Consider the following 22,868-nt stretch of genomic DNA (forward strand, 5'->3'; position numbering starts at 1 on the left):
TCGACTAAGTGTCGCTTGTATGTAATCGTTTCGGAATAAGGGTGAAATTTATGATTAATTCCTTTTATTTCTATATAATTTGTTTATCAACATGTCTAGATCTGTATAGGTTTACGAATGGCAAAGGCTCGCTACGCTATTGTCAAGCACGTTTGCATATTTTTATATAAAACTTTTTACACCAACGTTATTAAACTAAATTTCTACAAAACAAATTGTTTACGTGCACATACGTACATAAAACATTTATTCATCATCGGCCTGGCACTGGAAGAATTTAAGTGAGAAACTTTATCTTCTATCCCATAATGTGAGGATATTTTGTTCGATTTTCTCGTCTCTCGTTCAAAGATTTATATGCTGACACACACTGCTATCGTGGGTAAAGGAATGGGATGAAAGTAGTGTCAAAGTTGAAAAGAAAATAAAACAAACAAAACTTTGTAATATTCCACAGCAATTAGGTACAATGCTACAGCGGAGATGATGATAGAAAACTTCAGAAAAGGCGACGACTTACGCAACTTATTGTGTGTGTGGTATTAAGTGGTATTTCGTAGAAATGTTAAAAAAAAAACAAAATTTCAAACTCATTTATATATTCAAAATTGTGCAACCGCTGTAGACGTACGCACACATTGATTATATCTGAATTGGAATTCATTAAGATCACAGTTTTTTATTCTCTGGCCTGGTAGGATTTTTCCTTACCATCCGTCATCCATTGACGCGTTTTTATGGTGATCAAGTGGGTGTCACATACAAGCATCTTTTCCAATTTATAAACGTTCAAGTAGGTAATATTCTATTAAGAAAACGTAGACTTTGATAAGTCAAATCTTGAAAGCAACAAAGCAAAACAAAAGGTTCAAAGGTGCAAAACGAAAAATGCTCCACTATTTGACAAATTTTACCCATATTTTACAAATAAAAGCAATTATTATTTTTTTCAATTTTTTTTTTTTTTTTTATATAATTATAGTTGTCGAACCGTTGGAACCAAAAAAATTTCAAGTTTAATTCTTTTTGTTAAAAAGTTGGGTGAAATTTTGTGCATTGGTGGCGCAAACTCCTACCGTCGCGAATAGCTTATGCAAAGTTAAACCGGAGTTTATGGCCACGGAAAAACCTTGCATAATTTCGCCAGCATTCGGTCCAGTAATATGCATGCCTAAGATGGGATAATGTTCATCGCATTTGGCGATCACTTTCATGTAGCAGAAATTCGTGCAATGGTGAGTTAAAGCAAGTTCTAATGGTTCGTAGTAACCATGATGTATCTGTATGCCGCTTCTGTCGAACCGCTCCTCAGCCTCTTCTTCAGTTAAACCTACGAAACTATATTCCAACGGCGTGAATATTCTTCGCGCTACATTCTCATAATTCATTGTACGGCCGGCACCGCTAAATAGCCGCTGAGCCAGGAGATCCCCGGCAGCCACAGCTACCGAAAATAATTTCGGCCGGCCACTGGTGATATCACCTAATGCATATACATTTGGCACAGTTGTTTCTTCATATTCGTTGACAATAATCTCAGAATCATTTAAAGCTGGATTTATGGCCGAGATGTTAATGTCGTCTAAAAGTGCTCGTCTACCGATAGCCCAAATGACTCTATCAAATATACGAAATTCTTCGGCATTGTTTTTTTGACTGTTATTATAAGTAACAATTAAACGCTTACATCGCGTTAATGCTATTGACTTTGGGAAGCAATGTTGTAAAAATGCTACACCGCGGGAAGTCATGTCCTTCATTACAAGTTTAACCATCTCCTGATCGAAACCCCGAAGTACTTCACTACGGGCCATAACAGTCACATTGAAATTGAGACCATTTAAAATACCGGCTATTTCCATACAAACGACGCCACCGCCCACGCATAATGTTTTACCCGTGGGCGGTGATGGCAATGAGAAAAATTCGTCGCTTGTTATACCATATTCCAACGAGCCGGGGATTTTAGGATAAACAGGCTGAGTTCCAGTGGCCACTAGAATATGTTTACCTGTAACTAAAAGCTCTTCGTTGTTGATCAACTTAATCTTTACGCTGCGAGCATCAACAAACGAACCGAAGCCATTGAAGAATTTTATATATTTCATACGGTCATCTTCTTTTGCAACATCTTCCGTAACATTTTGTATACTAGAAATCAACTTTCGCCAGTTTATTGGACGTTTACGTGCACTGCATATGTTCCAACCATAGTAGGCGGCATGACGTATATCTTTTCCTAGCAAGCACGCTTGATGCATTTGCTTTTTGTATGTAATACCAGCGTTGGTATAAATTCCAGCAGCACCACGCTGTGGGTCTATACAAGCAACTTTGGCGCCTAGCTCCACCGCCTTTAGAGCACAGGCTAAACCACCGCTTCCGCCGCCAATGCAAACCAAATCAAACTCGTAATTATTATCATGCTTTTCAACTTCAATTTTTTTCATATTTTTGAAAAAATTTTTTTTTGCATTTGTTTAGAAAATAAATACGAAAATATCTTTAAAAAATTATTTCAATTTAGCAAATTTTTCTCAAATCAAATTCATAATTATGCAGTTCATCTTAAAATTTTTTTACTATTTTCGAGATATTTAAAAGATTTTGTTTAAAAAATAGATGCACAAATATTTAAAAAATATTTGTAAACTGAGTCTATTTGCTTTTAGACATGTTGATAGAGAGAAGATTTTGAAATCATAGATGACATATTGAGATTGGCATTCACAGCCCAAATGATGGAAAGAAATTCTATTAAAAATTCACTTTTGACAAACGAACTTTATGCGAACAACGGACAATCAGTTATCATTCGCTGAGTTTCTAGAAGAAGAAACTTAAGAAATATGCATTCGACCGTAAGAGTCAACTACTCGAGAAGTGTCTTTTAAACGTTTCCCTTTTCACGTTTTTTATCAACAATGATTGAGCATGAGGTCGTGGTAAAAGTTCTTTTTTGTCAGCCGTCTCGTTGAATGTGATCGGTGCGGTAGTATTACAAGCATACGGTACGCGTACGATTATCGAAGAAGCGCAAACAACAATAGTTGCTTTCCTAGAGGCCAACAAATTAAGAAGTTGGTCCTCGATTTTTTTGGTTCATCAACCTTTGCAAGATTTTCTCATTGAAATTTCGGGCATGATAAGTATTGTTCCGTGAATTTTTAGGAAAAAGGGGCACTCTGTCTGTCATTCTTAGGTGAACAACTCAACCAATAAAATCGAACAAGCACCTAATATTCTTCTATTGCGTAAGCTAATTCTAGGAATGTCGGAGAAACGAAAAAAGTCGCTTGACACCTTAAAACAAAAGGGTCTAATTGCTAAATTGAGACTCACAAAATCCGTCAAATTTTCAATAGGTGCAGTTAGTTTCATAAAATGCTATACAAGGAGATAATTTAGATTGCTGTCGTTGCGGTTTATGTCACCGCTTGAGGTATCCTTTCATCAACACGTCTACCTAATGCTCTTGCTTGTTGGACAAGAAAATGCTCTTTAATATGCAGCTGGCATGCAAATTAATCTGCAAATTATTGTGTATATGTTTGGAACGTGGTTTCTTCGAACCTAAACAAACATTAGTACAATATCATGTTCCCAGTGTTGAATAAGAATACGCAAACAAAAGAAGGTTAGCATACACAACGAGAACGACTCCAGCTTTCATGGAAGCAGAATTCATTCAATCATTCAGAAAGAGCCAGCAACGTTCTACTACGACTTTAGAAATAATATTTGATTTAACAATTGATATACATCCCTAACTTGTATCTTTCACTTTAGTCTTTCACTTGCAGTATAAACAAATTATTGTTCAAGAATAAAATATTAGAAATGAAAGAAGCTTCTTCCTTCCGTCTTCAAAACTGTATCTAGGACAATGTGACCGATGTAAAAAGAAAAAAATCGTGAATAGGACGACTCTCACTAAGGAGTCCTAAGAGAAGATGAAACGAAAGATAAATTTTAAAAATTCGTATTTATCTAATTAGTGAAATTTAGTCAAGTTCATAAGCGTGTATTAATTAATTGCATTCACTTAGTGATAAAATTAAATTTGATTTTTGAAGCATAAAGTTTCTCAAGTTAGGACATACAAGGGTTTCGAAGGATCCAAACCGGAACGTTTTGTTATAAACACTTTGGTTAGCTCTGCTGCATTGGTAAGGTAAACACCTACTGTTGAGAACAGTGCATCCACAGTCAAACCACAATTAATTGCCGCAGCAAAGCCTTGCAAAATTTCACCGGCATTCGGTCCAATAAAATGTATACCTATTATACGGCAGGCTTCATCACGTCTCGTGATGACTTTTATATAACAATACGCAGTAGATCGTTGTGATACAATGAATTCAATCGGATTGTAATAACCATGATGCACGTCTATGTCATTCTCATCGAATCGGCGTAAAGCTTCTTCTTCTGTCATTCCTACAAAACTGTATTCCAAAGGTGTGAATAACGTTGTCGGTATATTGTTGTAGTTCACGCAATCATCGGCGCCGCCGAATAATCGTCTAGCCACTGAAATTCCAGCTTTTATAGCTACCGGAGTTAGTTTGGGTCTTCCCTTCACGACATCGCCAACTGCGAAAATGTTCGGGACACTAGTTTGTTCAAAATTATTGACTACAATTTCATAATCATCTATTGTTAGATTCACGGCCGAGAAATTAATATCATCTAAAAGTGGCCGTCTACCCATCGCCCAAATGACTGTATCAAAAATACCATGTTCCTCGATATTTTCGTTTTTAATATTTCGAAACTTTACCAGCAACTGTTTGTTCTCAGTTAGTTCCACCGATTTTGGCAAACGGTATTGCAAAAAGGTTACACCACGCGAAGCCATGTACTCCTTCAAGATGTTTACCATTTCTTGATCAAACGTGCTGAGAATTTCGGCTCGTGCCATAACGGTAACATTGTAACCCAACTCATTTAAAAATCCGGCACATTCCATGCTTACATAGCCGGCTCCCACGCACAATGTCTTACCCGGTGGTTTAGGCAAACTGAACAGATCATCGCTAGTTATGCCATATTCTAAAGCCCCAGGTATTTTCGGATAAACAGGACGATTTCCAATAGCTATCAATATGTATTTGCCTGTAATCTGTTGCTCTGAGCCGTTAGCCATTTTCACTCTTATTGTATGCTGATCAATAAATGAACCGATACCATTAAAGTACGTCATGTTTCTAGTACGCAATTCTACTTTGACAACCCAATTAGTCGATCTGATGTTATTTTGTATTTCGGTAACCAGTTTTTTCCAATTTATTGCAGAGTCTTTAGGCACATTCCAACCGAAGTGGGTGGCATCTTCTATAGCATTACCTAGCAGAGCGGCTTGATGCATATGCTTTTTTGGTATGCAACCCACATTGACACACGTTCCGCCAATACCCCAACGAGTTCCAATCGGTGTCGGTCGGACAAAATCCAAGCAGGCGACTTTGGCACCCAAACGTACTGCTTCTTTGGCGCAAGCTAAACCGCCCGAACCAACGCCGATGCAAATCAAATCGAAATCCCACATCTGAAATTCACTACGACTTTTTTTCATAGTTTCTTCGTTTATTCTTCTTTAGCAAATCCAAATTTTTGCTATATATATTTTTTATATTTTTTCCTGAATTAAAATTTGATTTTAGAATCGGAGATGTCTACGATTGATAAAAATAAAAATGTAATCATTAAAAGTCACTCTGCCACTCTGTCTACGATAATGACTTTAACAAAAACTGCTAAGTTTGACGATTTTCTTTTATGGAGTTTATTTTCGAAGTTTGCCGCGGCCCGTGTTTCTATCAAATCTAATTTGAATCTTTACGTCATTCGCATTGCACAGTGATACGTACGGATACGAGTAGCGTTAACTTCTAGTCTAGTTATTATTATAAATTTAGCCAGAGAATAAATTCTAAGACTTAAAGTACTAGCATCTAAGGATTTCGGCTTTACTAAAAACTCTACCGCACTTGAGATTTGAACCCACGACCATTGAGTTGCTAGCCGAAACTATGGCCTATTCGGCCACTCTGGGGGATCGGTATAATATAAAATCTCATCAAGTTTGATTTTTCTTTTCCTTTGAATATTTAGATCCAACTTGTATGAGAAGGTCAAGCTAATATTATTGAGGTCATATTTATATGTACATATATAAAAATAAATAAATACGTAAATATTTTTATAGGCAGTATATTCCCTTGTTTATCAATAAACGGCAAAATAATTAGTCGAGATGTAAATTCTCATAAGTCCAAGTTCAACATGCGAAGTAAACTCTCAGGTTGTGATCTGAACCAAAAAGAGAGAAAATGAAAGCGAGTGAAGTGTTCTTCAAAATGATGTCACAAGTCACAAGTCAGTTTGCTTTCTAGGAAGAGATATCCGGAACGGTAAAATAGGTAGTTAAGGAAAGTAATCTAAGATAATCTCTCGTGAATGATGTTTTACAATAAAGCCTTTGAATAAAAGAGCTTGTGGTAATGGTTTCGTATCAGTGCTGATTGCTCGACAACAGAACAACAATCTTTTTAACTCGACGGGGAATTCCAGTGCGTTCAGACAATGAGCGTTTCCATGTATCCCCCAAGGTACGATTAGTGTATATAGAAAACTTTTAATAGCAGATGCGGAAATAATGAAAAAGCATTCAATGGATTCCGAAAAATCTATAAATATTTGCGGCGCTTGTAAAACGATCGATTTTCTCTATCAAAGTTTTCAAAGTATATTTTTTTAAAAATGTTTGTAAAGTTTTTCAAGCATGCTTGCACTGCCTGCTTTGCTTCTCTATCAAGTATGCCAATAGGTGTATACAAATGCGTGCAGAGTTAGTTAAAACTAAGCAGAGATTGAACTAAAGTTTCGGAAAACTTTTTTCCTTTTTTTTCTGTTTTTTTTTTTTTTTTTATAAATCTGTTGTGGAAACTTTTTAAATTTATTTGTATGCGAACAGAACAGAAAGAATTCATCGTTTGGCGAATTCTCGTTTTAGCAAAATTTGCCATATGTTTCAATAAAGTTGTTCGCAAACGCATGTGTTGATATCAAACTGAAAAAGTTTATAAAGTGCAAAAATTGCTTGGCACACATGAGCTGTTTAGTAATATCATCTACATATGGCGCCTCTACATTTTCTTTTTTTTTTTTTGTTTCTTGCTTAAATTTAAAACTTGTTGAATTGTCTTTCAAGCCTCGCGATTTTATATACGAGTAATAATTTCTTGTTAATTTTCTTAATATTTCTAATATCTAGGAAACAGTAATGAAGGCATGTGTGTAATCGACCCATAGGAGTATAATAATCCAATAAAAAGCTAATGCATACATGCCGCTTTAATATGATGTTCAGCATAAATAAGGAACGACAGATATGGTTTCAAAAACATCTTGAATTCCCCTTTTCGCTCTATTTGGGTAAAGGGTTTTGCAATATCGGTGAGTACTTGCTTTTTGAATTGAAGTCTAACAAGTACAATAAATAAATTTAAGAGGCATAGAGTTTAACTAACAAACAAAAGACAGACATGCCTGGATTGTGGGATAATCATTCGCGGATAAAAATCGCCGCGAATTGGAAAGATTAGTTGGTGTTGTAAAACACTGTTGAGTATGGAGAAAAAGGAGGAATTTTCCAACACTTTACCCAACAAGAGGTAGCCGATAAAGTTCTTTTTAAAGTTCATGAGTGCCTATGGCAAAGGGTTTTAATGTCGCTGACATCGTGGTCAGTCGAGTGATACGTAATCACTTCCCACGTCGTGCGAAAAACGTATCGTGCGCCAAGAGCTCGAGATCAGTGACTTATGTTAAACGTTTGATTATGAGTTATTGCTGTCATATAATAATTTCGACAGCGAACTTGCCTAGCAATAGCAATATACTTTGTGCCCAAGTTATGAAGAAGAATTTTTTATGCTTAACTAATTCATTAAGCACAGCACAAGCGATTAATTCGTGCGCATAAATAGTTGATATCTTAGCGATAGATAATTTCTTTCTTAGAGAAAAAGTATCCTCGTGGTGGATGTGATTACTTGAGATAGCTTTATCAGCTGAAATCAATAAACTAAATTGTTTCCATTAGTAGGTGAGTACGCCTCGTGCTCGAACCATGCTTTGCTTTTTAAAATAAACTCTGATAAAAGAATCAATTCTTCGTTCGAGTGTGAAGATCGCTGCGCTCGTTAAGGAGAATGAATGATTTAGGATGTCCAGCGACTTTAAAACTCGAACTCATTTTTGAGAGAAGCCCGTTTAACCTCTTTGCTACCAAGATCTGCTGGGGAAATTATCTATCATCGGCCAATATTTTTTAAAGCATTATAAAAAAATAAAAAAACAATTTTTTTTAAGCTGATAAAAAAATGTGAGGCTATACGAAATCCGTGAGTATGAAGATTGGTATCGAGCGAATTAAATTCGTACGCAACAGTAATAGATATAGTAATAGCAGGAGGTGTCAAAGGTTCTCTATTGACCCTCAACTTGGGCAACACACTCTTAACAATCTCTAATGTTATAAAACAACACGATTTTCCGAAATGTCAAAACCTGGGTAAATCTTCGAAATTGTGCATATCAATTTGCGAAGAAGCTGAAGAGCGTATACATAAACAGGCCCAATTTGAAGTTTTGAAATATATGCCATATATAGTATAATTTATGAATTCTCCGAGTATTAGAGATCCGAGTATATAAATTAAATAGATGCAGATGGCAGATTTTTCTGGCTTCCGATTTCCCATATGCTTTTAATAATCTCTTTATGTCATAGGTTTTTTAAGTCTCACAAGAAGTGAAGGGATATTGAGGAGATAGCCTCTGACGCCATGACTTGAATTTAAATAAAAAGTTTATATGATAGGTAGACCAGTTTTACCAGTTGATTTACAATGTTCGAATGATTCTAATTAAAAGTAACTTTCCTGAAAGTGCATAAGAAGAGTGCATAAAAAACTTTTGTATTTAAAAAAGACTACCGTTATATTCATATTACATCTGCATTGCAGTCGGTTTTCACCATGTAATGCCACGTTGGGTTTTAATTTAACGCTACATTAAATATAAAATATGCCAATAGCGTTTTAATGCATTCAGTCAGTAACCAAGTATACGCATACGATGAACATATAGTGCATTTTATTGGTTCATGCATTTTAATCATCATCATGTGCATGGTAAGAAGAAAATGTTTGTCTTGCATAATATTTACTTCACAATTAACTATTTTTCAATATCGAGCGCAACTGGTACTAGTAAAATTGATAATAACACTATTGTACTGTTGGGACGATATCTCTAATCTCTATTATCCTTAATATATATATATATATATATGAAATTTCAAGCATCTATCTACAAACTGCTTCATACTATTTCTGTAATTTACATACATAATGGACAACAAACGAATCACTTTTGCATTGTATGTAATGAGCGACTAATGAAGGCATAGTACGATGCAATTAATTGCGCTGTGGTGGTTTCCTTCAAATCAACGCAATACAGTTTGTTCTTTGTGTAGTGCAAACGTAGATTGGATGCAATTACAATATTATTTGATATCTGTTTACAATTTCATCAAAATTTTTAATGAGCTGGCAGAAGGGAGGATACTGCTTAGATGTAAATGGAAAAAGAAACTGTTCTCCCTTTTTCTTATTAAACAGAGAGTATGAACCGCAACGCAATGATACGCGCTGTGCGGGTGCCATTGGCCACCAATAAAAGTACGATTTGACGGAAAATAGATTTGCTTGTATAGTGTCTAAGATAATTATTTCTTTAGTGATGTATTGCAATCTCTCCGAGAAAAAGACTGGATGTCTTTAGTCACTAGTAGAAAAATATTACTGATAGTATGTTTGAAACAATGAATGACTGGCAGAAAAAGTCATACGACCGACAGCTTTTTTAGGGACAGTGATGTTTACTGTGAAGTGCCAGACAAACGTGGGTAGCTATGCAGGCGTTAGAATCCTAGTATAATAATATAGCTGGCCTGCAATATAAATGAGTGTAATTCCACTTTATAGGCTTATGAGTGAATTGCGCCTATGGGCATTTAAAACAGGAAATAGACGCATCTATAAATCAAAAGAGGCTTAAGACTTGGACATGTCTTGTGTTTGGAAAATGCCCTTCCTTGATACGTACGATGCCTCAAAAATTCATCATATTGGTTTATTAAAAAATAAAGAGAGGTAGGATGTAGTTATGGGCTTTTATAATATATTGCGACCTGCTAAAACCGATCGGAACCGTCACGAGCGAATGCGTTATTGCGGACGCTTTTACGCGAAATATTGGAGGATAAACGGACAGAACGTGTAGAGAAATGCGGTCAAACAATTTTGCAACACGATAGCGTTCGAGAGAGAATTAGGAGGGAGCGAAAGAGCATTAGGTTACAGTGCTAAACGAAGGCTGAGTTGAAGCACTCAGAGGGCCTCCGTTCTTACTAGAGTTAGAGAGAGGTAAAAAATGGATCAATCTTTGCGTAGCATTTAAAGATCAACGATCGTTTTCGCAACGTGAGACTCATATGTTATTAGAAAGACCGAAAAAACGGTAGTGGATAGCGAGAGGCACTCACTATTCTAAAAGTGCCTCATTTTCCAAACAATTATTTTAAAACTTGCTAATAACCTTACTGAACCTTACTGGAATTTTCATTCAGAACAACTTATCAACTTGTCAGAATATTTTGCAAACTGAAGGGAATGTGGGAATTTAATGGAAATGCCTCTATATTGCATGGAAGTTTTATTCTTCCAATTAATACGATGAAGAAATTCACTTCGTTAGATAGTAATAATAATGTGCAAAGTTGTTCTCTAATACTTTTTATTATATCCTACACGACTTGTGGTAAAGGATATATTAAGTTAGTGCGGCCCACTATAATACACAGAAGGGCTTAAGATGGACCTATCTTTTATTATACCGATCGATTCAGTATCATAATTTGAATTGAGCTACGCCTGTCCGTCCGTCTCATGTGATGTCCGTGTGAATTTCTGCTCAAGATTTAGCTCGCAATTTTTGAGATGTTTTGACCTTTTGACCCAAGAAGGAATGCTATTGAAAATGGTTCGGAGAGGTTCACTTTTGCAATCACTCCCCCATGTAACACACTATTGCGAAAGGTCGTTGTAGGGAAAAAAATTGTAATTTTCAAAATTTCTCGGCAAAAGTGGCTATGTGTTGGGGCAATTTTTGAACCTACTCTCATATAACGAAAACTAAAGTTTATACGACAAAAAGGTGAAACGATGAAAATTATATCACAATAGCAATTTAACATAAGATAGTTGTCTGTGCCAAGTTTGGACCATCTCAGCCTATTTTTTCGTTCACGAAAATTGATCTTTTGTGGAGCAGAAAAGTCTAAGTTTCAATACGTGGTGATCGAAACTGACCCATAATATAATAGTAATTTCATACAAAAATGAACTCTACAAAATTTAGACAGTCTACGCCTATTTTTGCATACAGCCCTATGTAAGGGTTAAACGTTTGCGTTTTGGGCTCCTTTTCAAATAAATACGCGCATGAAAAACATAACTAAAAGATATAATTTTTGTGTGCTATAATAAAAATAAGAATTGCGTTAGACAATGTGGTATAGGGTGTTTAATGGTAGACGTTGCCTTCCCGACTATAATGTTCTTGCTTGTTATATAAAAAATGTTGTCGCTTTGTAAATCCTTTCATCACATTTATGCACATTATACAATTTTTTGCTTTCAATAACCCACTACTACTACTACTACTACAACAAAAATGTTGACCGTTTTCGTACTTGCCTACGGGAAAAGTTCATATATTCAAAGCAAAGGATTTTGTATATCGCTTTTAAATATTTCCTGCAACTGTTTTGCGGCAGCGAGAGGCGGATAGTTACGATGCGAACTTGATGCAGAAACTATCGTTTCCTATGCTTGGTATAGATTTTTAGATATTCTTGGAGCATGCTAACATAACGTAACATAACATAACATGAAGGTGTTCACCACTTTTAAATTTCATTTTAGTCATCATTTAATGAATTTGCGATTTGTTAAATACTGATCATAAAAAAGATTTAATTAGCTGCCATTTACTGAAGAGTTAACTTTCTTTGTAAAAATTCTCTAAGCGTCATTTTTATACCCTACACCAAAGCAAGGATATATTAAGTTTGTGCGAATGTATGCAACTTCCAGCAGGACTTGTGAAAAACCCACCTTTTATTACACCAATCGTTCCCGATTGACTCTCTGAATCGATTTAAACTTCTCCGTCCATGCGTCCGTTTTGTTTTCTTGTGTCCAACCTACAAGCCGCAATTTTTGAGATATTTTGATGAAATCTGGTGCACGGTTTAGATCGGATTACTTCGTTACCACTTCCGATATGACGCGTCATTTTGAAAAGTGATTGCATGATGGTGCAGTAGCATAGTTCTCTCTCTCTATTTTCCCTTACGCGATTTGTCTTGTAATAAGTTGTTAATAATTCAAGAAGCTTCCAAACTCTAATCTATACGAGATTGTCTTGAAAGCATGGCTTCCTGACATTATATAACATTTTGCTTCTTACCTTTTAAATTGCGGCCACCAATAACTGCGACAATTTGGGCTGTTCCGGTATCTGAAAGAAAAATATCAACTTGTTATTACTTGCCGATCAAAAAAAAAAAAAAAGAAGTGCACAAATATGTTTGATTTTTCTAATCCAAGATATTGCGGACAAACTTATTTCGTAACATAATTAAAAATTAATATCTAAAGTTATTGGTAATGGTGATGATAAAAGTCTTTGCCAAACTTGAGGTTAGCTAGAGTCTATGTGTGCGAAGAAAAGTCTTATTTATGAGATAAATTTACTAACGAGACCAGAGTAATTGTCGATTTATTTGCTCATTAAAAACTTGATATCTACGATCAGGGTAATAATTTTTAATAAATAGACAAAGTTTCCGTAACATACAAAAAAATTGTTTTATTCAAATTAGCATCGCAAAGAATAACCGCACTCTGGTAAGATGAGGTAGAACTTTAAAAAGATATTTTCACAGTTATATCGTAACATAACTGGTTATTTAAAGCCAGAATGAGCTGAAAGCCACGTTCCCATTAAGTTTTTGTGTTTTATTATCGTAGTAGAGATTTTTGTTTTCTTTTTTTCTTGCTTTATTGAAATTTATGTTTTCAAGCATTGCTGCAAACTATAAATTGGAAGCCTTAACCTTGCCCTACATATTACGCTTTGCGGGCGTATATTTATGCAAATATATGCAAGCAAACACATAAATTTTACACGTGCGTAACTTTAATCATAAGACATATTGTAGGTGTAGATGGTGAAAGCGTTCTTTGATATATTAAATGCGTATATGCACCTGCTGTTCAAAATGAATCATGAAAACTTTATTTACCGCAGTTATATGATAATTAAAAGCAAGAAAACAAAGGAGAAGCAAGTTAGATATTAATTTGAGAACAAATATTGAATACTTGCCGTTTCAAGCAATGTCTTTATCAATCTGTCGTTTATGACTATTTCCAACTAACGGTTCGAGTAATGTGTAAAAGGAAGCCGCCCAAGAGATATGCAATGAAATTATATATGCATCGGATTGATTTCTTCAAATGATATATATATGTGTACCTATACATTATGTACGCAGAGGCTTGAAAACTAAAGTAATCTGCGTATAATCTGTATAATAAGCGACTTATACACAATAAATTATTAATAAAAGCAGACTCCACGTATATGAAGTTGTCTTTAGGTAGCACTACCATCAAGTTTTTAAAAAACAAACAAAACCTATATGTAAGTTGTGTCAAGACAAATTAGTTTATATAATGAAAAGTCAATTGAAAGATTTTCTTTACCTATCTGGGTGCACGTTAAGCCCTAAAAGCAAATAGTTTTTATACTTTACGTCAGTGATTGTACAAGGATGCAAGGGTGCAAGTCCCAGAAGGACTTGAGGTAGACTTCTCGTTTCCCTCTTTTCTCTTGTGTTCAATTTACAGGTCGCAATTTTTTAGATGTTCTAAGCAAATGCATGCTACACTGGTATGCTTTCGAACAATTTTTGGACCAAGCCCCATGTAACACATTATTTTAGAGAGTGCTTCTATGAATAACTATATTAAAAGAAATGATCCAGAGTATCTAGTGGTGGGCCGCGTCCGTACATAGAATTTTTACTTGTTATACTTGACTTTTTATTAGCAAAAAAGTTTACGGCAGCCCACTAACAACTAAAGACGACAATGAATAATAATAATTTAGTAGATATAGTAGAATAAAATATTAATTGAATTGTTACGCTAACCGGTCAATGGTGAAAAAAGAATAGACTTTAATTGGAAATTTGTCTTATTCTTCAAAAGTTCACATCTACATCTGTCGTCGAAGTGAATCAATTGCCTCCGTAATTTATTTTCAGTTAACAGCATACGCAAACTAACACAATTCTCTAAATCTATATATATTTAACAATGTAAAAGTCGACGCAATTTTATTATCAAGAAGATAATTTCCTTCGATAAGCTATATGGATGGTTCACGTGCTAAATCGATTAACTCCATTTTTGGAATTTTATTAAATTTTAATATCAAAGCAGGAGCTAACTGTACATATTCAAAACGAATTTCTCTAATTAAAAGTAGTAACACCACTAAATGGCAAAATGGTTTTGGCCACTGAATAATAAATAATTTATTTATAATATTTTATCATTTTTCTCAACTTCTTGCTTTACGGAGATAATCGATTTGACAAATGAAGCATCCATATATATCTCTTGGTTCATTGAACTTCATATCGTGGCTGTCATAGTTTCCTTAAAACTACTTTATAACGGAATTAGGTTTTATATGAAAAATAAATGAATAAGCAAATGAATGAATGAATAAATAAATAAACACATATGTGTATGTGTGTAAAATACAATAATTAAATAAATCAATAATTTATATAAATATGTTTAATTATTTGATTTAACTAAACTTAAGCTTTATTTATTTAACTGATTCCCTTCACTAAATTTAATAGCTACGCATCGTTATATCTTCGATCTAGAAAATAAATTTTTGTTTCCTCAATTTATTGCGTTTCGAAACTGTATTAAGCAATCGCTTCGCAAACGTTATCGCATCCGTATATTACGTAGCGTTGTTTCGCTATCTTTCTGGGTCATCGTGGAAATTGCAATTTCGGTTGCACGTTTTGTTTTTGTAGTTAACTGCTAACTTTTGCTTTTTCCCTGCATGACCTTGTAAAATCCCAGATGGATAACACAATTCCAATGCTTTGAGAAAAACGCACAAAACAAAAAAAAAAGAAAAGAAAAACCGTCGTTTCAATCGTAAATTTAAATAAAAATTCTTTTTTATACAAAATCTTTTCATGCATATGTATGTATGTGGTGTTATAAACAGCACAAATCTGTAAATTAATTCAATGGCGCCCATTTATTTGCACTATACTGTGCAGGGACGTTTTTTTTTTAATAAAAACTGTAGTTCGTCTGTCTCTTCTTCTTATCAAAACTGTTTTCTTTTAAATGTGTTTTGAAAAATTTGTATACATTTTCTTTTTTACTGGAATATGAATGAAAGACTATACTTCTTCTTCTTATTATTATTATTATTATTATTATTATTATTATTATTATTATGCTTATTGCTTGTGCTCGTTTTCAAAAGCGCATAGAGCACTCATTTGAATATATTTGTTAAGTATTACTTTCGCTCGCTTCTTTTATCAAAAGTGCGGAAAGAATTCCTGCAATGTATTTATTGTGTTCATTTGTTTAAGGTACTACTACTGATGGAAAATTGCTACAATAAATCATAAATTTATAATACTTGCAAAAAAACACAAGAGGAAACACTTGCATGATATATACCATTTTAGTCGTCATAATAACAGCGAGAATAAATTCAATGTGTAGTAAGTAATAAAAATACATCCACCGAATGCATTCCATACTCATCACCTGCAGTAAGTAAAGGATATTCGCCCCAAAAACTAATATTTTATTGCCAAGAGATATATGCAGTCTTACCCCAGCAATCAGCAAGATCCGCACTCTATGTAGAACTCTTATTAAGCTCTCTGATGACACCTGCTTTTAGTTGGATTATGTTCAGCTCTTTCTAAAATAAGAATGCGTTTCCAATAAATTGTCTTTAAACACTCGTTTCTATCTCCCACAAAATGTACGCAATAGTTGACTATTTAAGTAAATAAAATACTTTGACAATTAAAGCTGACTGCTACGTCGGGGTAATTTGTTCATGATTACGCTTCATTACAGTTAGGCATGAACTGTCAAATTCACTGTTAACCAAAGTGATAAACCGTAACACCGGTCACCCTTTGCATGAAAATTGTACGTTTCTCCTGATTAAGACATTTATTGCTTAGCATATTATTACAACACTTATAACGTTAACGTTTGCTAAATTTCATTAACTCGTCCGTTACACCATAAATTATTAATGAATATACAATGAAATCAACATTGTCCCAACACGTAGGCATATTAAATTTGTTCTTCTCTTTGCACGAACCGGATCTAGTAGGCAGAGCATTGTAATTTTCGCCAACAGACCTAAGTGAGGATTCAACGGAAAATACATTTCCAAAATGAAATGAATAAACCGTCCATTTATTATGAAACAATGGTAATGAAAGCAAGTGGAGGGTAGAAGTAGACTAAATTGAAGAAGATTGTATCCGCCGGTATTTGATACCCATATCAAGGGTCGTGTAACGAAAAAATCAGTTCATTATGTCGCGACGTCCGAGATATTTAATTTGGCGCTAACACACTTAACTTTTCGTGTTCTATTCTCCAAGTTTTTTTATTTGATACCCATGTCGTTGGTAATATTAAGAACCGATCTTTAGACAGATAATATATCTGCATTTGAGGAGTGTACAAAATAGTTCTAAACATTCTGTCTTGTTTGCCTTATGATAATTAAATATAAAACCTCAAAAAAGTGAAGAACAAAGCCAAGTTAATCGCTTGTAATTTTGGATGAGCATGGGCCGATTTTTTAAATTTTCAACCTAAAAATTTTAGCTTTTTAACTTTCATAATTTCCGAGTAACACAAATTTTTGTTAAAAAAAAAAACGAAGTTACGTTCAGCTTACTGTGTTCCACTGTGAGCTCCTGCTCTGACCAATTTGGTCCATCTTCAATATCAACCTGCTTGCAAAAAGTTCTAATGTCTCTACCAAAATTTTTAACCGACATCTTCATTTTTCACGACCAGGCGAATGCCAATAACAACCATCGCACAAATGGACACACATGGCTTGATCAATTCAGAATTTCACGCCGAACACGAATATGTACACTTCATAGGGTCTCTGAAGCTTCCTTCTGGGTGTTACATACTTCTATGAAAACAAACAAACTGAGTAACAGTATGAGTATGAGGGTGAGTTTGGGGATGGATACAAAAAGAGGGGAAAAATTTTTCAGTTTTTTTTTTTTTAAATGGAGATGAAACAAAGTTCAGCGGTTCTACATGTGCACATATACATATCAGTGGCGTGTTGCTCGAACGAGCCCGGAGCTAAGTCATGCCCCATTTCAATTTTGTTTTTTTTTTAAATTCATATACTTGCTAAGCTTTCTTATGTAACGCGGCATGCTCTTAAACTTCTAAGAAATTCCAATAAAAAGGCAAGAAAGTAAACAGTTGGATGGACAGATGAATTTTTAATTACAAAGATGTGTAATATGGTTTTTAAAGGGCAAAATCCATATGGATAAATTGACGATGGATTAAAAATTCTTTGCAAAAAATTTACATTTTTACGCGATATATGAAGAATATGTTACGAGTTACAAAGGGAATTGTTAAATTGCTCGGCTATTGCTATGCTATTTTCAATTTTTCAGTGATGGATACAAAATTATGCAGAAAATATCTCTACACTTAGTGAATATTGGAAATTTCATTCACATCAATAAATTTCTTTAATTCCATTATGAACAATACTTTTTTCACATTCCTCTTGTAAAGAATTAAAGAGGAAAACATAAATTTATTGAGAAAAAGGATAATAACAATTATTATTTTTATGGGTATACATGTGTTTGCGATATGTTTGCGTAAACATAAAATTTTATGTTTATTGAAATCATAAAGACTTAAAAATAAATAAACAAACCAACAAACATATAGGTATTTAGGTAACGGTACTTGGTGTTTACGTAAAATATAACTTTTATGCTGGCTTAGGAGAAAAGAGGAAAATCGTAGAGAGTTCAGAGAGCTATAGTGGAGGATTAGAAACATTTGATAAAACAAAAAACAAAAGTCGAAGAGAGCTATGTATGTATGTATGCATGTATGTATGTAGTAGAGCACATTTAGGAAAAACTTGCAAATTAATGCAATAATAATGAAATTATATGAAAACATGAACATTATGTATATATATGTATATATATGTATATATGTATGCAAGTATTTCTCTTTTAATCGTTAGGCTTAAATTTATACAATAAACTAAAATAAAGTGAAAATTTAAGTTTTCAAAAACAATTTTATTCACATGTACGTGCACAAGTAATAATACAGTTAGGGCAACGACACGAAAATTGCTATCAGAAATAAAATTGTTGTTGAATAAATGCCAGCAAAAGCACGTGTACGCTATTGATAGGGATTTTGAGCGATTACAAATAAATATATATATATATATATATATTTGCTAATGTGTGCTTACGAACTTAATTTCAATGCTCGTCGTCTAAAGGTTAATAATATAGGAAAACGAATTTTTATTATTACACCTTCAGGAAATATGGTGATAAAGTATTCTTTCCAGTTCGTTAATAAAAATTGGACGGATTACGTTTATGAGATACATATACATTTGTATGGTACATAGCCCATAGCGATAGTTGTTATTCAAAGCTCATATACCTTCTGTTACCGTGATACACACACGTTTTAAAGACGATCTTGTTCGACAAAAAGTACTTAAGAGCCTAAAGACAAGCTTTCCTTTTCGCAGTTTCTTTTTGCGATGCAAGAAAACTTAATGGAATAAAAATATTCGAAAAAGTTGCTAAGCAGTTAAGTGTCAAAAATATAAAAATATGGATCCTCATCGGTTTTAACGCAACACTATTTTTCGAAAAAATTGATTTACCGGATTAGATAAGTAAAAAAATCTTCGGGCAAGACGTTAGGTTATAATTTCCCAGTAGCGATTTCTATGACTAACTTTGTCTTCTCGGCGCGTTTGGGAGAGAACTTTTTTTCACGTAACTAACTTTTTTTTTCCCATATTCTTGAAGTCGCAATGGATTTATTAAGCAAATAAAACAAATTGATTTTCTGAAAAATCTAGAGAGACGTTCCCTCTCAAAAACCGATTAGTATGCATTCTATAGAAAATGTCCATTCAAATGTATGACTTGGTAACTATCCTATGTGGTAAATGATCTTCAAATGACATTGTCTTTGCTATGTTGCATTCATAGAATGAAGTATTATGTATGATCTGTTGCTTACGCAACATGTGACGCCTGAATGATCCTCGTACAATGCACATTCTGATTATAATAAAGTATTTACACTGGTGTGCTCGGCAGAAGACTTCCATTAGGTTCGTTCATCTAGCTTTAGAAATGTGTTCTGCAAGCAGGTAAAATGATATATCGTTGTATGGATTCGCGACACTACTGAACTACTGGAGACATATATAGTATTAGCTTTTTATACAAGAATTTTTAATTGTCTGCGCATGTAACTGTAATCGTCAAAGTAGAAAGAGGAGAAGAACTGATGTCCTTCATTTCTTTGGATGAAACCAAATTTCTTTCTTCTTATAAAATAGAAAATACAGTTAAGTCAATAAATATTCTTAAGCGCAGGGGGTATTCATTCATTCAGGTATTCATCTTTTGACTAACGTTGTTTTTCCTTAAACTTCTTAAGAAATCTTAATTTTGGCATTTATTGAAATAAATAAATTTCTCTTTAATTTCTATGTATGCATGATATGTAGCAAAATAAATATATGGTCTGCAGAGAAAAGTTTTCGAGAAGAACAATAACTAAATAACTTTTCAAGTAAGCCTCACAGAGCATATATAAATGCAGTTTTATGCGTGTATTGCAGCGGCTATAAAGATAGTGAAGTGAAAGTGTTTGGATGGGAAATATTAAAAGCTTATGTCTGAATAGTGCTAAGCCTTAAGAGAAGGTGCACCGATTCACCTACTATTTATGTACACTTGAATTGAAAAACCCTATGCTTCATCTTCAAGGCATTATCCTCTCAGGAGGCCTTGTGGGCTTCTCGAAATACAATGAGATTTGCCCTCGCTTCTAATGCTGGCTTTTCTTACCTAATATCATTGTTTTCCTTACACTTCCTGCACTTGAAAAATAGCTCGAACTTATTAATTTTTACTAGAAGTGTTTCAATAGATGTTCAATCGTTTTTGACTCAAATCACATGGACTAGGATTTTTTTTTTTTTTACAATAAGCTTTCTTCAGCTGGATTAATTCCTTTTATTCAGAAGCATTTAACTGCTCCAGGATGTCGCGGCTGCTAACACTCATTCGACATTGTCCAAAATTTTATGATTAATTGATTGGCGGCATCCACTGTGAGATACTTTTTGAGATAAAACTTGGAAGCTGGGTAATCACTTTTTTAAGGACCCAAAATTCTACGTCTGAGTACTCAAACCTAAAACTTTGAAATTTCTAAGGCTTTCAAGTAGCCACCTTTGAAATGATGATCGAACAGATCAGTTCTGTGAATCACATATTGTTTGAGTTTGTATCTTTGGCAAAGGGCTTAATACTTTTTTTTGAATTTTTTATATGCCAGTAGCGGTTAGCGGCTGTTGTGCAACTAATGCCTTTGTGTAACATATGTTCTTTTTGGCGATAAACTTGTGTTGAATGGTTATTTGTTGTTGTAGAAGGAGTTTATGAATTTTAGTTTAAGAAAACATTTAAGGAAATTGTACTTAAAATATTTTTCTTCCTTAAAAAAACTTATACCTTAAGAATTTCAATAAAATGTTTAACGATTTACAAGTCGTTCCGTGTAAAGAGCGTCCGGAGAAAAAGAAAACGAATAGAGATAAAAAAAAAAAAAAAAAACAAACTCACTAGCATGGCAAAGTTACGCAGCTAATGGATAAGAACCCTTAACTAAAAGAATTTATGGTATTTATACTCTCTGCGATAAAATACGAAAATAATACTTATTGATGAGATGTGCGCTTCGGTTCGGATTCCCAACGAAACGAATGTGTCAATAAATTCTTAAGTTTGATAAAGATAATAAAACTTCAAGCGGGGTTGGAATGGAATGATTGCGAATAGTTTTGTTCAAGTACTTTTGCGTTAAGTTTAGATATGTGTTCGCGAATATGTGTGAATATGTTTGCTTGAACTTTCCTTTATACATTAATTTGAAATTAAATTGAATCTGTTATTAAAGTTATAAATTATTATACGTAAATAATGAAAAGCTCAGCAACAAAGTCTTCTACTATGCTTCGCTATGTAATTACAGAAGCCTTTGTTATTTATTGTGTACTTTACTTAGTTAATTAGCCTGATATGGGGTAAAGTTTAGTTTTGCCGTTGTTCATTTTGCGTTTTGTTTACGTCCTTTCTATCTATGCGCATATATAGGATGTGTGTTGTATTGTAAAACTTTTGCCTCTTATTGTTCAGGCATTAAATGTCGCCACTAGACTAGAAGATATGTTGCATTGTAAATTGTAGCGTACGTACAGTTTATGACTTTTTACTGAAACATATGTAACTACTACTAGTACCACCACCACTGCCACTATTACTGCTATTGCTACTACTTGTACTACTACTACTACTACTACTACTACTACTACTACTAGTATACGGAAAATGTTTGTTATTATTGTATGAAATATTTAATTTCATTTAAAATCTTTACAATCTTGATTTTTATTTTTTTCTTCTTTTCCTTTTCAGCGATTTGCTCCTACAATGCTTTTTTTTTTTCTTGCTTTGGTTACATTTGTTCTTGCTTAGCTTTTATAAGAGCTTTTACAATAAATCTGATGGTTTAGCTCGCTTGTATTATATTTTGCACAATTGCTTGTTACAACTAAAAACCGCTTACATAAATTGTTATTACCTTTTTAGTTACTGTTGTTACGGTTGCAGTTCTAGTTATAATTTTCGCTTTTATAGTTATTGTGTTCATGGATGTCTATTCACTGCTTTAGATTCCGTTAGTTCCGAATTTAATACGATTTCAAGGCTAATCTTAGGGAATTGAAGCCATTACTTCTTCTTATTATGGGTCTCCCATAAAAAATCATTGGCCGATGCAAACCGTATATAGGGCAGGGTATGGAGTGCTCTTGGTCGTAAGATCGAACTGTCCGTGAAGTATGTTTCATCCGTCCGTTTGTCTTTATTTGGATTAAAGGACGTATATGTCTTCGATGTGTGGAGTGTCAGTGGGATAAAATTGAACCTCTCCATCCCATCTCTTCCGAACTAGCTAGCTTATCAATTACACGTGCATCCGTCCTCTTACAGCCTCCAATCCCTTCAGAATATCATCCGAGTCAGGCACAAGTGTTACACAATATAAGTTGACGTTGTGTTACACGAAGGTCGGAGCGATAGGCAACAAATGTTAAGATTCGTTTTACACACATATTCCGAATGTTATACATAAATGCGGCATTTTGAAGGCTTCGGAATGTTGGATGCCAATTGGTTTTTTGATCCAAAAATATATCGTCTTTTCTACACCTTATTGAAAATGAAATAAGAA

The 22,868-nt window shown here is 34.0% G+C and overlaps 2 protein-coding genes and 1 long non-coding RNA gene across 3 annotated transcripts in view; all 3 read right to left on the bottom strand.

Annotated features, from left to right (window-relative positions):
- Positions 1 to 1,016: 1,016 nt before the first annotated feature.
- Positions 1,017 to 2,450, bottom strand: LOC119638220 (thioredoxin reductase 1, mitochondrial-like). The gene has a single exon (XM_038034886.1). It carries the CDS (start codon positions 2,448 to 2,450, stop codon positions 1,017 to 1,019), a length of 1,434 nt encoding a protein of 477 aa, XP_037890814.1.
- A 1,637-nt stretch (positions 2,451 to 4,087) lies between these two features.
- Positions 4,088 to 5,578, bottom strand: LOC119638196 (thioredoxin reductase 1, mitochondrial-like). The gene has a single exon (XM_038034856.1). It carries the CDS (start codon positions 5,576 to 5,578, stop codon positions 4,088 to 4,090), a length of 1,491 nt encoding a protein of 496 aa, XP_037890784.1.
- A 7,031-nt stretch (positions 5,579 to 12,609) lies between these two features.
- Positions 12,610 to 22,868, bottom strand: part of LOC119638217 — a 187,508-nt gene continuing 177,249 nt past the window's right edge. The window contains exon 4 of the long non-coding RNA XR_005247402.1: positions 12,610 to 12,660. This is a non-coding gene — a long non-coding RNA (uncharacterized LOC119638217). The remainder of the gene's footprint in view (positions 12,661 to 22,868) is intronic.

Source organism: Glossina fuscipes, unplaced genomic scaffold, assembly GCF_014805625.2.
Source record: "Glossina fuscipes isolate IAEA_lab_2018 unplaced genomic scaffold, Yale_Gfus_2 85, whole genome shotgun sequence".
Lineage (NCBI taxonomy): Eukaryota > Metazoa > Arthropoda > Insecta > Diptera > Glossinidae > Glossina > Glossina fuscipes.

Coding starts and splice junctions, on each gene's coding strand:
- LOC119638220 (XM_038034886.1), bottom strand. CDS start 2,450: ATGAAAAAAATTGAAGTTGAAAAGCATGATAATAATTACGAGTTTGAT.
- LOC119638196 (XM_038034856.1), bottom strand. CDS start 5,578: ATGAAAAAAAGTCGTAGTGAATTTCAGATGTGGGATTTCGATTTGATT.